The sequence below is a fragment of the Ctenopharyngodon idella genome, chromosome 2 (genome assembly GCF_019924925.1).
Source record: "Ctenopharyngodon idella isolate HZGC_01 chromosome 2, HZGC01, whole genome shotgun sequence".
NCBI classification, from domain to species: domain Eukaryota; kingdom Metazoa; phylum Chordata; class Actinopteri; order Cypriniformes; family Xenocyprididae; genus Ctenopharyngodon; species Ctenopharyngodon idella.
This window is the reverse complement of record NC_067221.1, coordinates 29,481,740-29,497,637: the sequence shown is the minus strand read 5'-3', so window position 1 is coordinate 29,497,637 and position 15,898 is coordinate 29,481,740. Positions and strand designations below refer to the sequence as shown.

General features: G+C 39.9%; 2 protein-coding genes across 10 annotated transcripts in view; one reads left to right on the top strand and one right to left on the bottom strand.

Annotated features, from left to right (window-relative positions):
* Positions 1–15,898, bottom strand: part of LOC127494164 (stonustoxin subunit beta-like) — a 231,044-nt gene that overhangs the window by 117,281 nt on the left and 97,865 nt on the right. The window lies entirely within an intron of this gene.
* LOC127494338 (calcium-independent phospholipase A2-gamma) lies at positions 1,199–14,095 on the top strand. Its single transcript, XM_051860144.1, has 10 exons — positions 1,199–1,331; positions 2,243–3,211; positions 3,290–3,439; positions 4,708–4,859; positions 4,931–5,025; positions 5,113–5,284; positions 5,358–5,415; positions 5,504–5,698; positions 10,924–11,119; positions 11,440–14,095. The coding sequence occupies exons 2-10, from the start codon at positions 2,288–2,290 to the stop codon at positions 11,691–11,693; spliced, it is 2,196 nt and encodes a 731-aa protein (XP_051716104.1). The 5' UTR covers positions 1,199–1,331; positions 2,243–2,287; the 3' UTR covers positions 11,694–14,095.

Sequence of the window (15,898 nt, the reverse complement as noted above, 5' to 3'; positions counted from 1 at the left end):
TACTAGACTTGTTCGGACCACAATTGTTCAGTGGATCATTTGTTTGAGAATTTAATACAAGTTTCAAACTGCAGTGACAGAAATCTCTCAGTAACTGATGTGTGTGTTGGTGAAATGTGCTTTTCCAGCAGCCAGACAGTCTTTACTGACAGAAGAGTCAACAGCGTTCACGCACGGCTTTCGTCTCGCTTCAGAAAAACACTTCAATCACGTTTGATGTTGTTTCTTAGACTGCACACTCCGTGACCCACCAGATGAGAAATACATTTCATAGATTGTTTACAGGTTCAACATTCACTTTATTGATGATCATCAGGTTACAGAAACAGCAGCTGTTGAGAGAAACTCACACACTTGAGAAAGTTCAGCACTAGATGTGTTACCTGGACGCGTGTTCCGGTCCACTACGGCCTTTGTTTATAAAGGACACCTGAAGGCCGTTCCTCTGACCATATGTGTATAAAGCTGAAACTGGCTGCTCCATTTGTTTATCTGTTTCCTCCCCACAAAGTTAATCTGACGGGAGAAATGAGTTCAATTATGTTCAACAACAATCCCTGCATTGTACAGACAAAACTCAGTGTGATGACTTACTCGAGGAAACTCCTTCACAGGAATAAGCGCTCTCCACTGGAGTTTCTCAATTCTCATATTAAAATGTCCAGGTACGTCTCGTCAATCTCTGCTAAAGAAAACACAATCAGCTCACAGCAAAATGAAGAAATAATTTAATTCTGCATTGCCACATCAATTCAGGAAGTTGCAAACATTCCAGCTATAAATACATCAAACACCTCACCAGATTCAACTAGAAATGAATGGAGAACTGCTGCTTTGTCTGAAGCCAAGCTCCCGGTGGACGCTGGCTGGTCCTCTCAAAATATGTTAAACTGTTTAATCTTGTGTGCCCATTATAAGTAAAATGTGTAATCTGAAATCACGTGATCACATGTGTGTTTTCTTGAGGAACAGCTCCATCTGCTGGTCATTCATGAGTTCATCAGGACAGTCATTGAGGGCTGATGTATTTTATGTTCTGTTACGTTATCACACAGATTATTTCAGTTCAGTATAATGAATTAATGTGTGCAAGAATTCATGGCAAAAAGCACGATTCACTTAAGCGCTCACTTAATTTATCTGAATCTACAGCAAACGGTTGACAGCTCAACCAATCAAACGCTCCGTTGTGTAGCACGTGACTGAATGCGGAAGTGCACGCTGTGTTTATCAGATGTAAACAGAAGAAAACCACCATTAAGCAGCTAACTTTAACATTTATACTAGTACAACCGACAACCAAACATTCATTATGAGCGTTTAACCCACAGGTATGTTGTTATTTCAGTGTTGTGTGAGAATGTTCAGTTTATCGCGTGACCTTGTGAGTTTGTCCCAGATTCCCTACATTAAATTCATATTTCATCTTTTTGGACAGACAAGCAATGTCATGTTTACCAGAATGCATTTCTAATAAACACAAACAGTAAATTCTATTTTATTAATTAGATGTGATTTAATGTGTGACATGCTGATTAATGCTGGTGGTGTTAATAAAATAAACTAATTTATTGTGTCTGAAATATTAATATATTGAGCCAAATATAGCTATATTTGTTGTACTGTCTTTAAGTTATGCTCATTTGAATAAGAATCGCATTATTGTATTACAGTAATTAGTACTTTAAATGAGAAATGTGCTTCATTTTCATAAATGGTGCTTAATTTTTTTTTTTTTTACATGTAAAATAGATTTGATATTGGAGTGAAATGTATGGAAGCTTATTTCTGCCACAGAATGAAAAATAATGTTATTGTGACTTCTTTTATCATAATTTTGACTTTTCTTGCAAAAAAACGTATTGTGAGAGATAAATTCACATTAATTTTTTAAATCATAATTTTGAGAAGTCATAATCGACAGATGTTAACTCACAATTACACGTTTATAACATGCAATAAAGGTCTAAAATTCAGTTTTATCAAATTTAATGCCATAAAAAGTCTTTAAATCTTAAATAGTATAACAAATATCTTATTTATAATATCAAGAGGTCTTAAATTTGGGGACAAAAAAAAAAAAAAAGCAATCGCAGTATGGTTTAATGTGGTGATTAAACTTCATAAAACTTCATTTAGCGATGCTCGGGACAGTCTGGGTTACGCGGCGTAAACAAAAAATCGAATATATACCATGGCAGAAAGCAGCTTCCGTAATAACGCGTGTTTTCCGGGTTCACAGGCGTCTGATGGCTGCTGAGGATCGTTCAGAGAGAGAACCGTCAGGATGACCGTCGTCTGGCTGCTGGACGGCTGCGCGCTGCGTTTGTGCCACAGGCCGGGGCGCGTGTCCGTCGCCCTCTCCTCGACCCCGCTGAGGAACCCATTCAGAAATAGAGATCGGCTGAGCTGGAGGCCCGGGCGCAGCCGGAGGTTCTGGTTCTGCAGGGTCGGACCGTACGCGAACATCTCCGCCTTCAGCACGTCTGCGCGGCAGGGGGCTGCGGATCTGAGGTATCGCACGTCCCGTCTGCGCAGCACTCTGGAGTCGGCTTGGAAAGCAGTGAGCGGGACGCGAGCAGAGATTCTGTCCCGACTCAAAGCGAAAGAGACATCGACACCACCTCTTTTATCACAAGCCCCGCCCCCCACACTTCCTGCTACGCCAACTAAGATCCCAGAACAGGAGAATGGAGTGACTGGAGTAGCTCCGCCCACTGCACCTCAAGCCCCACCCTCTTCCCTTCAGGCTCCACCCTCTTCCCTTGTTGCAACTAAGATTCAAAAACAGAAAGAGTGCGATGTGGCCAGAACGGCCACACCCACCAACCAAACCACGCCCATTTTCCACCCAGGGTCTCTCAGCACTCATCTGGGCGAGACCTACGACTATCTGTCTCATCATGTCAACTCTTACTTCAGCAGCTTCACTAAACCCGATCAGAGCATCGCTCCACCCGCGTCCTCTCGCCCGGAAACCTCCTCGTTCTCTCTCGGGAATTACTTGAACTACTCGACGCCGAGCGTCCAAGCCTTCGTGGGAAACTACATCAGCCCGCTGGTTCCCCGCTTCAGAACGGAGCCCAGAAGAGTGTCAACGGAGGTGGATAAACCTGCTGCTGATGATGGAGAGCGCACAGAAGCGCCCGAGAGCAAAGATCAGAGCGCTGCGGAGGAGAGAGCCAGGCGCCTGCGGCTCCAGAGAGAGAAGGTGCCGCTCATATAATAAGAGTGTTGACCTCTGACCTCTACCGTTCAGCCTCAGGAGTCAGTGGTTTGTGTTTTTCAGATCGTGGCGCGGGTGAGCGTGGATAACCGGACGCGGGCTCTGGTTCAGGCTCTTCGGCGGGCGTCAGACGTGCGGCTCTGCGTCCGGCGGGTGGAGGAGCTCAGTCTCCATCTGCTGGAGTTCCCAGAGACACGGTCCGTGGCCGTCAAGGTCAGTGCTGCCGTCCAGTGAGGAAAACATTACATATTAGATCAGCTTAGTGCTTGGAGATGTAGCTCGTGATCATGTCCAGGATCAGTTGTGGATGTTGATGAAAGAGCGGCGGTGGGTTTGTGCCATCTGCTGGTGCAGAGGAAGAACAAACACTCATGCTTTGGGAAATCCTAATAAAAGACATCATGAGTCGAAACTGACATATTAAGTCATTATTTTGAAATTCAAAAGTTGACATAAAATTTGAAATTATGAAATAAGTCATCTTAAATATCCTAATTATAACTTAAGTCGAAATTAAAGTTCTAAAATTGACCTACTACGTCATAATTATGAGATCAAAAAGTTGAAATACCAAATAATTACATTATTATGAGAAGTTGAAACATTGACATTTTGACATACCAAGTCATAATTTTGACTTTTGCAAATTATTTTTGTCAATTTAAAACATATATATATTGGATTTTTCATATCAATTATGGCATATAAAGTCATAATTATGAGATCAGAAAATTAATATTATTACACAAAATTTAAAATATTACATATATAGTCATAATTATGAGATCTGAAAGTTGAAATTATGACACAAAATGTATAATATTACATAGTCATAATTATCAGAAAGTTTAAATTATTACAAAGTCATAATTTGGACTTTTGTAAATTATTTTTGTCCTAATTATATATAAAACATAATTTGGATTTTTCATATCAATTATGGCATAGAAAGTAAATTATGAGATCATAAAGTTGAAATTAGGACACAATTTAAATTATTAAATACAAAGTAAAAATTATGAGAAGGTTCAAATTTATAAAATACTAAATCATAATAATGAGAAGTTGAAACTGACAATAACATTGACATTTTGACATACCAGGTCATCATAATTTTGACTTTTAAATATAATTACGACTTAAAAATAATTTACAAAACATCATTAGAATTTTTCATATCAGTTATGGCATGGAAAGTCAAAATTATGACATAATTATGAGAAGTTAAAATTGACATTAGGATACATAGTCAAAATATATTTTTTAATTTTGACTTTTTATGTCAATTATGACAAAGTCAAAATTAAAGGTAAGATACTGAGATTAAAAGATTATCATAATTGTGACTTTTTGTCAAAATTATTTTTTTTTCTTATGTTGAGGAATTATGTATAAATGAGTAAATGTAAGCATAAATATTGAGATACTGTGCCCCGCCCACACGTCACATGTTCAGGAGCGTGTCTCTCTGTGTGCTTCAGGAGCAGGTGATCCCGCGTCTGCTGCGTCTGCGTCAGGCCGCTGACGAGTCTCTGAGGGCCGCGGTCCGGCAGGCTCTGGCTCTGGTGGGCTTCATCGATCCCGTGAGGAACCGCGGCGTCCGGATCCTGTCCATCGACGGAGGGGGAACCAGGTGATCCGGCCGCTCCCGGACGGTGTGCTGATGCCGTGAACACGTGCTGACTGTATCCGTGTGTGTTTCAGGGGTCTGCTGGCTCTCCAGACGCTGCGCCGCTTACAGGAGCTGTCGGGGAAACCCGTCCACCAGATGTTCGACTACATCTGTGGCGTCAGCACAGGTCAGCCTGACATGAGTGTAAAGCCTAGAGATGACCACCGGAGGCGCTGTTCACTGTTGAAACATCATTCTGTGTGTGTGTGTTCAGGTGCGATATTAGGCTTCATGCTGGGTGTTTTACACATGCCGCTGAAGGAGTGTGAGGATCTCTACAGGACGCTGAGCTCTGACGTCTTCAAGCAGAACGTGATTGTGGGAACTGTGAAGATGAGCTGGAGTCATGCCTTCTACGACAGCGAGATCTGGGAGAAAGTCCTCAAGTAAGTCCCAGAAGCCTCTATTAATGTCACAGTCAGACGCCTGTCGCTCAAAGCCGTGTCTGCCTCTGAACAGGGAGAAGATGGGCTCGGACCTCCTGATCGAGACGGCGCGTAACCCAGACTGTCCCAAGGTACAAAGATCCTTCAGTTCTGTCAGAGGTGAAAGGTTAGTGTTAATAACAGTGATGTGTCTCAGATCACGTGATGTTTCTCCACCAGGTGGCGGCCGTGAGCACGGTGGTGAACCGCGGTCCTCCGGTGAAGGCCTACGTCTTCAGGAACTACACCCTCCCGGTCGGGGTGCGTTCACATTACCGCGGCGGCTGCCGGCACAAGCTGTGGGAAGCGATCCGAGCGTCCTCTGCTGCTCCGGGATACTTCCAGGAGTTCGCTGTGGGAGACGACCTTCACCAGGTAATCAGTTTCGACCGTTTGAACACCAGACTAATGTTCACGTCATCCAAAAACACGCAGTCAGCACGAGCCGTCTGGAGCCTGAAGCACATGATCGTGAATCAGCAGAGATGGGAATGAAGCTTTCACACGTCCTCTGTGTCCAGCATTGAGGATACTGCACTGTTTATTCTGAATGATTTATCATTGTGTTAAATTCATCCTGAATCAGAATATCTTTTCCTCCTCCTTCTCTTCTCTGATGACCTGTCACTCACATGAGATCCACCAATAGCAAACCACAACCATCCAATCAATTCCCCACAGACAAAATCAAGCCCCGCCCTACATTTGTTCTTGTTTGAGAAGCGTTTCACTCGGATATACGTCACAGTAAAGAAAGAAAAGATTTCCCTTTCATGCGACTTTCATTTGTCAGTGAATGATTCGTTAGAATGATTCAAACCTGAGTCTCGTTGAGTGATTCTTGAACAGGAGGAGTCATGTGTTTGTGAGTCTGTCTGTGTTTTGTTGGTGTAATATAAAGCCGTGCTGTTGTTTGTGCGGCTCAGACTCACGGCTGGAGGAAGCGTTTCCTCCGTCTCTGCAGATTCAGCAGCTTCTGAGGCACTAATTACTCTGATCAGAGATTATCTGATGAGGTCATGTGGTTTGAGATCTCATTAACACATCCACACTATACACTACTGTTAATTATGTACTATTATAGTTTTTATTCATATTTTGAATAAGCTTTTGTTTTTATAATTTTAGTTTATTTTTCAGTATTTTTGTTGTTTTTGTCATTTTTATTAGTTTTTCTATATTAAGTTAATTTCAGTTTTTTTCATTGTTTCCAGTTAACCTTATTTCAGTTAGTAGCTCAGCAGCATTTCTAATTTTAGTTTAGTTCAGTCTAATATTTGTATTTTTTCATTTCAACTTTATTTCAGTCAACACATGTTCAGTTTCTGTTAGTGAGAGTGTGTTTGTGTCCGTCCAGCCGGAGACAGGCTGGTGTTTGTTCTCCGTCAGTCTCTGGATCTGAATGAGTTTGTGACCGCAGCAGGAGTCGACCGTCATTAATATCTAAAGTTACTTCTGCCTGAGATTCCACCTGTAATGAAGTATAAATCACACAACCATGTGACACTGAATCTCAAAGAGACGCGTCGCCTCATTTCAGTTTTCATTCATGTCTGAAATAGACGGATGGACTCGTCACATGCCAGAGGAATGAGATTTTTCCATATTTATACACTGATTTATTGTGTATTTCTTCATAAAATGCATTTAACACACATTTATTTCACATGTGGATCACTTCCGACAGAAGAGAATCTGTTGAGCTCCGCCAAAATAACAGCTGTTATTAAAAGTATTATTATTATTATTATTATTATTAAAAACTATTGTTTAATTTTTATAGTTTTGAATACTAAAATAATAATATTAATTTGAATAATGATTATCATTATTATAGTAATATATCTTTATAGGAAAATAGTATAATTTATTTGATTTTTTTTTTTTTTTAAATAAAAAAATATTAGTTTGAATAATAATAATAATATTATTATTATTATTATTATTATTATTAATAAAATACAAATCATTGTTATTAAATACTATGCAATATGTCTATAGATAGGTAGGTAGGTTTGTTTAGTAATAAATTTTTATAATTACTTAAAGTATTTATATTATAATAAATATACATTTTATAAACATTTTTATAATTTTTTGTATTTAATTTTTTAAATAAAATAGTTTGAATATTATCATTATATTATAGCAATATGTCTGTGAAGATAGATAGATATAATATATATACATTTTATAATCATTTTTATAATTATTATATGTGTGTGTGTGTGTATATGTATGTATATATATATATATATATATATATATATATATATACATTTTTTTAAACAAAATAAAGTTTGAATTAAGTTTGAATAATAATACTAATAATACAATGATTGATTAATATTAAATTTATATTTCAGTAGTAATTTATTTCTTCATTTGTTTAATTTTTATATTTTTAAATAATAATAAATTAATTAATTCTGCAGTCATATCAAATGTGGAAAAACCCTGTTTTCCTCCTTTTTCCATCCTCCTCTGATCACATGACTGCTGTCGGTGTGTCAGACCCGTGTCTCCTTCATCTCTCCTCTCGACTCAGAGCTCTGACGGTGTGAGAGGGAATTGTGGGTAGGCAGGCGTCTCTGCAGCACAACGCCGCTCTTGTTCGTTCAGTGTTTCCTCAGATGAGTCAGTGTGTGAAAGTGTTGCTTTGGGTTTCTGCTCCTGGAAAGGACACAGAAGCTTCTCTGAAAAACTACAAACCCGTTTAGTTTCTAATTGCATCTTTTATTTTGAAGTGCATAAGCGAGTCTTCTGTCGTCATGTGACTGATGAGTCTCAGATGAGCGTTTGAGATCCTCACATCTGCGTCTTTATGAGAGGCAATTAAAGAAGTAATTGACGATTAAGCGCAGCGCGTGAAGAGGAGCAGCAGACCCACAGCACTGCGTTACTGAAAACATGACGTTCCTCCTCAGTGATTCTGTCACCAACATCAAGATACACTTACTGGAGAAATGAGTGAAAAACTTATCAAAAACAAGCGAGTTTGTGTTTGAATCTAGTCAGTGTGACTCGATGGGTCGGGGTCATCACGCCTCATTACCTAATTACGCCTCCGTGACCTCTGACCTCTGGACTCACAGGCTTCAAATGAGCTTCAAGTTGTGCTGATAAAGAATGTGAGAAACGGAGACTTTCTGCTTTGATGGAACTGATAAATTTTTCCAGTAAACAAGTCTTTATCTTCAGTCATCCCTCTTCTCCAGTAAACATCTCTTGAATGTTTAGATGTTTGACAGAAACACTGAGGAAGAACATCACGTCCTGCAGCGTGTGTCTGTAGACCGAAGCGTTCAATCATCAGTTTTCTAATTAGGACTGATATAAACTGAACCCTGAGAGACAAACTCTAATGAACAGAGCGATCTGTCCTTCGTCAGGCAGAGATCGTTCGGATGAACTCGTTATTTTGATGATGAAATCAGTCGGATGTTCTGAGGAAGGTCATGTTAATAGATGAATCTGTAGTGCTCTTCACACGTTTTATTTATCAGAATGGCCCTCTATTTCTCTTGACCTTTGACCCTGCCGTGTTTGCTGCTTGAGAGAGAGTGACATTAGCAGGCCGCGTGACCTTTGACCTGCTGAACACTGACGGCTTCAGCTGCGGTTTTGACTTTTACCCTGAAGTAGAAGATCTCTGTGAAGAGTTCAGTGTTAGATGAGTATAAATATAGAGACTCATTCATCTCAACGCTCTCTCTCAGTTTGTATCTGTTTTGCGTCTTCTGTCGTTGTGGCTGATTTTGGGTCAGTTTTTAGCCGTGTGTCTCTTTCAGCTGTTGATAGAGATGAATTATTGTACATGAAGTGAGACAGATTTACAGAGGCTGAAGCCTCGTGTGTCAGAGCGATGGGACGTGATACTCTGACGTATCTCAGAGTCAAACTCAATATTCAGCAGGACTTTTTTAATTTATCAGGATTTGATTGGATTGTGAATGTTGTGGTGTGATATTATTGGTTTATAGTTATTTCCCCGCCCATATGGTCTTGATTACATCAGCAGGAAAGTACAGTCCGTTAATTATTTTTAGTAATGTATTATGTTACCATCAGAGAGACAGATAATTAGGAAAGCTGATGTTGTGATTTAGGAGGGTAGTAATCGTTTATGAAGAGGATGTGATTCGTCATTACTGTGATTGACAGCTGTCTAACTGATGATGTCACGCTGGACTGAGTACTGTGACTCAGAGCCGGGCATTATGGGTAAAAACACTCCAGTGATCTGCACCTTCGGTGTAAAAAGCTAAAATACTACGGTAAAACTTTATTTTTTTTCCCAAAATCCTTTGTTCCTGTTTAAATTATTCTGGATTTCTTAATTTTTAATAATCAAAAGCATGTCTAATGAAATGAAGAATTTATTAATTTTTACAATATACAAACATTAACACACATTTCTGCCAAAATACCATCTTTACTACAGTAAAATCAAAGTAAATCAATATGGTTTAGTATCTTATCTCGAGGGTGGCGCTGCAGGATTTCAGTGATGTCATGAAAATGGGATTTACAGAAAATCAAAGATCTTCACAACAACCCGCCAAAATAAAAGTGCTTTAACTTGAAGAAATGATGACAGACATTTTTATTTTGGCGGGTTGTTGTGAAGATCTTTGAGAAAGTCTTTCAGAAATCCTGTGTTTTTGTCTGTCTTTATTTTTCTGGATTTAATACAAATTTATTATCAAAAGTGGTGGTAATCAAATGAAAGCATAAAACATTGACAAATCAAATAAGAATTGATTTATTTCCTTTATTTTTGGCAAACAAAGTGCTGTTAAAAATTAATATTCTTTAAAATACAAAGTTTAATAATGTTATCGTTGTTATAATTATTACTTTGAGTCTACTGTACACTAGTGTAATATATTAATCATAATTTCTTCAAACTTTTATTTTGGCAGGGTTGTTTTGAAGATCTTTGTGTTTCCAATTTCTGTGATATTCCATATTATACAGTAAATCATGACATCACCCTAAAACCTGCAGCGCCGCCATCAAGATAAGATCCTAAACCATATTGATTTACTCTGATTTTACTGTAGTAACGGTGGTATTTTGTCGAAAGAGTGTGTTTTTGCTGTGTGTTGATGTCAGAGCTGCTGTGGTCGTCTGGTTCTGCAGATCCGCCGTCCGTTAGCCGTGTTTCTGAGCGCGATCGCTCCGCTCTTGTTCTCTGAAGCGCTCTCGGCTCTGACGCGGCTCTGATGATGAAAGGGTCGTGGTCCCGCGGGTCTCGTTCTCCACCGGCGCTGCGGGTCTCCAGACGGCTCGGGCCCCGCGGGTCTGTGCGCTAATGAGACGCTGCGTTTGAAGCTCCTGCTCCGTTCAGAAACACACACACATCCTCAGACTGGACCTGATGATTTCTCTTTCTCTTCCGCTCTTGAGTTTTATAATAAATTGTGTCTGGATAATCAAGTAAACCAGTTGAGATATTACTAACAATATTAAAGTCATTCTTAAAGTCATCAGTGCAGATTTGACAGAAAGTCACACATCTAACACAGTATCTTTACAGGGTTGATGAAAGTGATTTAAGCGAGGCGATGTGTGACACTGGTGTTGTGTGTCCGCAGGACGGCGGGATGCTGGTCAACAACCCCACGGCTCTGGCCATCCACGAGTGTCAGTGTCTGTGGCCGGACGTCCCGCTGCAGTGCGTGGTGTCTCTGGGGACGGGACGCTTCGAGAGTGCCGGCAGCAACAGCGTCTCCTTCACCAGCCTGAAGACCAAACTCACCAACGTCATCAGCAGCGCCACCGACACCGAGGGTCAGATAAACTCAGACTATATCATCACCCACGCCACGATATCCATCTGTTCACATAAGAGCTGCAGTTCTGTCGTCTGCCGCTTTAAATGGGTGGATTCTGATTGGCTAGTTATAGTTATCATCCTCGGTGGTCACATGACAGCATGTGAGATGATTGACAGCTGAGTTCTATCAGTAATGCAGTGTTCATACAGCGGGTTATTCATAAATCCCAGATTAACTCCCTCCTCCCAGCGCTGCTGTGATCACACATGCACATAAATGACTCATGTGAATCATCCTTCAGTGAATCACTCTCTCTCTCTCTGTGTGTTTCAGAAGTGCACACTATGCTGGACGCTCTGCTCCCTCCGAACACGTACTTCCGCTTTAACCCGTTCATGAGCGAGGAGGTGGCTCTGGACGAGAGGCGGGGCGAGAAGCTGTCGCAGCTGCAGACCGAGGCGCTTCGGTACCTGGAGAGGAACCAGGAGAAGATGAGACGGGCCGTCGGCGAGCTGAACCGAGACAAGAGATCCGTCCAGAGCCTGACGGAGCAGCTGCGGCTCAGAGCGCTCATGTACGGGCTGTAAGGGAGTGCAGCCTTCCCATGATCCTCCTGCACACACCACTGAATCTGACATGATGACTTTACTGAAACACAGTTCACATTCAATCTCAGACTGAGAATTTGACACGTAAAATGCAAATAATAATAATAATAATGTCCAGTAGAAAATAAGAAGAAAAAGTCAAGTCAGCTTTATTTCTACAGCGCTTTATACAGTAGACATCGATTCAAAACAGCTTCACAGTGATAAACAGGAAAATAACAGAGTAACTAATGCAAACTTCATCAAATATAAGAACACAACAGAGTCATTATTCAGATCAATTCAGTTCAGTGTTGATTCAGTTCAGTTCTGTGTTGATTCAGTTCAGTTCTGTGTTGATTCAGTTCTGTTCAGTGTTGATTCAGTTCTGTTCAGTGTTGATTGAGTTCACTTCACTGTTCATTCAGTTCAGTTAAATGTTGATTTGTTTGATTCAGTTCAGTTCAATGTTGATTCAGTTCAGTTCTGTGTTGATTCAGTTCAGTTCAATGTTGATTCAGTTCAGTTCTGTGTTAATTCAGTTCAGTTCTATGTTGATTCAATTCAGTTCAGTGTTGATTCAGTTCATTGTTTATTTAATTCAGTTCAGTGTTGATTCAATGAATTTCAAAGTTGATTCAGTTGAGTTCAATGTTGATTAGCCCTGTGTTCCATCCGGAAGGGCTCATCCCTATTCCCTAATCCCTTCAAAGGGTTTACCCTCTGGAGTGAGAGCTTCGAAGAGATGAAGGGTGTAGGGGTCTTTTTTCTTAACGAGACAATCAAGGAGGAGTAGATTGTACAAGCTGCTTTTGTTTAACGTTAGTTTATTTATTTATTTATTTTAGGTTTATCACCATATTGTATATTGTGTCTGTGTATTTGAAACATTTGAATGGACTGATAAAGGGAGCTGTAAAGTATTTTTGTTGAAGTACAATAACATTTTGACCATAATAATGTGCCAAATCTAACTTGTATCAATATTACAGTAGTATAGAAAAATACTATACATACATTTATAGGTAAAATCGAACTCCGAGCCTCCTGTACCCATTCTGTGACGCCAAACAACTTCCCTGAGCAAAGGATCATGGGGGTCTGAAGTGTCCATCAGTTCCAAATCCTTTATTCCAAAGGGCCCTTTGAAGTGGCCAGTTTTGAGCACTTCGTTTTGGAACGACCCTTCAACATGGCGGCCATGATTGTTTTCACTCCGAAGTGCCCTTCGGAGGGCGATATATCCAGTTTGGAACGCACCGTCAGTTCAGTTCAATGTTGATTCAGTTCAGTTTAATGTTGATTCAGTTCAGTGTTGATTCAGTTGAATTCAGAACTGTTTAATACATTTAAAAGACACTCAGTATTCAGTAATATTGATTTGACTGCACTGACACCATCAGTGAGAATAAAACTGAGCTGAATAATGACGATTCATTTCATATCTGATGAAGTTTGCATCACTGATTCTGTTTTTTTCCTGTTTAATACTGTGAATCTGCTGTGAATCAGTCTGTACTGTAGAAATATAAATCTGACTGGACTTTTGTAAGCTGCTGTCGATCAAGAGTTTGAATTGGAAACGAGTCCTGATATGATCTGATTCAACATTGATAATGATTAAATTAATGTAATTAAAGTCCCGAAGGCCACAAGAATGATCATGAAGACTTTAATGAGGACAGATGAATTCTGAACGCACTTTAACCTCTCTCATGTTTGATCATTTATGGTGTTTTGACTGAGAGATGATGTATTTCTACAGGCAGCTCATATCTTTACAGTATAAACACACACACACACACACACACACACACGCAAGACTGATCTCGACCTCTGCATGTGTGAGAAACACTACAGGCTGACCTCTATCCTGACCTCTGACCTCTGCTGACACTCTACCTGTTAGATGTCGGCTGAATCTCATTTCTAATTGTTTGTTGCCTTTGATTCTGACTTTCTCTCTGTTTGATCCACATTATTTTTAACGAATGCAGTCATTTGAGTCGAGGCTTCTGGTTTCATTCGCTTCCAGTTATTTTAGCTGCTGCTTGATATTTATGATCATATTAAGTTGTTATTGTAACCATAAACACACTGCTCTGGTTTTTTAGCATAGTTTTACCATTTAATGCACTTTGTCATTCTTCTAGTTATTTATCTAAAGAGCTGAAAATAATGTGGACGAAGCTCATATTTAACGTGCACTTCATCATATTTCATGTGTGTGTGATTCAATCACATTAGAGACGCACAGAATCAGTTTGAGTGAATTCAGTGAATGACAGGACGAATCGATGAAGTAATCTCCAGAAAACACTGAAGACTGATGAAGAGCTGCTGTGATTTAGTTTGAGATTGTTTTGATCCTGATATTTCAGTATAATAAAAAATAAAATGTATCTGTGTTTTTGTCTTTCCTTCTGAACTACATCACTGTACAGTTAGTGTGTGGAGTTTCTGTACTAAACTCAGCTCACACACACACACACACACACACACGTGACTGCTGGTGGTCAGTGACACTGATGTCTTTTATCAGATCAGATATTAAGATAAAGTCTGTCTGAAGAGCGACCGATCATGTTTTGAGACTTGCTCGATATTATGAATTATCTTAATTTGCTGTTTTGATGTGAATGCGACTGATGATGAAAGATGTTGAGGTGAATGTTTCATCTATGATGAATCTAGTCACAGCTAGAGGATGTTTGTCTGGATTAACCAATCAGCTTCCAGCACCACAAACGTCCATTAGCTGATAGATTTAATGAGCGCGAGGGGCTCTGTTGTGTTAGTAGATTAAAGTGAGGCGTGTGTGTGTGTGTGTGTGTGTGTGTGCGTGTGTGTGTGTGTGTGGACCGGATGGCCTCTTATGTGACCCGCTCCACAAAACAGCACCTTCCTCAGTGTTTCTGTCTTGTTTTCCAGTACAAATATCTAAACATTCATAAATCAAGATACTTTTACTGGAGAAACAAAATGAATGAAGATATTAAGACTTGATTAATGAAAAAATGTTTAAAATTAAGTGAGTTTGTGTTTAAAACAGACAAATATCTGCCAATGGAGTCATAAAAACTCTTCTGGAGTCGGTGTGATTCTTCTCAGCACAAACTCTCAGATCAGAGCTCGTTCAGAATCGATGAAGGTCAGTGTTGTCTGAACACGTTTCTTCTTCATGTTCCACAGAAGAACGAGAGTCGTGCAGGTGTGGAACGACATGAGGGCGAGTAAACTATGTCAGAACTCTTATTTTAGGATGAACTAACCCTTCAAGATCAGTGACTCAGCTGTGTGTTCGTTGTAGGATGCTGATCACATGGATGTGAGTCAAAGTTATAGCACCACCAACTGGCCGCAGGAAGTGTGTCACTTTTAAAATGCTTTGAGATCACCCACTTAATTTTACCCAATTTGCTATCAGAATAATGTCAAGACGTGGCAGATGTAGACCTGTGAAAGGATTCTTGATATCTTAAATACTGCTGCCATGGCAACATGTCAAACTTGGGTGTATTTGAGGCTCTTAGCATGCTTCAAATTGCGTGAAACTTGTCGGCCAGTAGACATGGGCGAAGCCTTAGAAATCAGTGTGGAGGAGGGGCTCTACAGCGCCACCTTCTGACAAAAGTGGGGGGGGACCTATAGTTACCAAACTCGGTACATATATTGTTCTCATTAAGCCGGACAACTTTCTAATTCACAGTCATGAGCTCAGACCAACAGGAAGTCAGATATTTTGGTCAACATGAAACAAAGACACTGAGGGAGGATGCTAAATTGCAAACGATCTCGAACATTGTTGCCATGGCGAGGGACAGGCGCCGGGCCCATCATCGCTGCTTGCAGCTATATTTCACATTTATCTCTTTAACAGACACTTTCTATGAAGCCCATGCTTATAATGAGCTATAGCTCCATTTAAGTATTACTATTTTATAAACATATTTATAAAGACTTATTACTGCATTATAAGAACAGTTATAGTTACAATTATATTATTTTATAATTACCTATAAGCCATGCATTACAGGTAATTACTGATGCTTTTATCACTAACATCAAACCAATAACCATCAATATTCACAGCACACAATGCCAAGGTTCAAGAATAAACATTTTGCTGTAATGTCTCGTTCTGGCCTGTTTTCTTTCTCTCTGGATTTATATCAGCTGTCAGACCAAGGGATGATGATGGTGAT

Coding starts and splice junctions, on each gene's coding strand:
- LOC127494338 (XM_051860144.1), top strand. CDS start 2,288: ATGACCGTCGTCTGGCTGCTGGACGGCTGCGCGCTGCGTTTGTGCCAC. Junction 5,285..5,357: donor ATCTGGGAGAAAGTCCTCAA/GTAAGTCCCAGA, acceptor GCCTCTGAACAG/GGAGAAGATGGGCTCGGACC. Junction 5,699..10,923: donor TGGGAGACGACCTTCACCAG/GTAATCAGTTTC, acceptor GTGTGTCCGCAG/GACGGCGGGATGCTGGTCAA.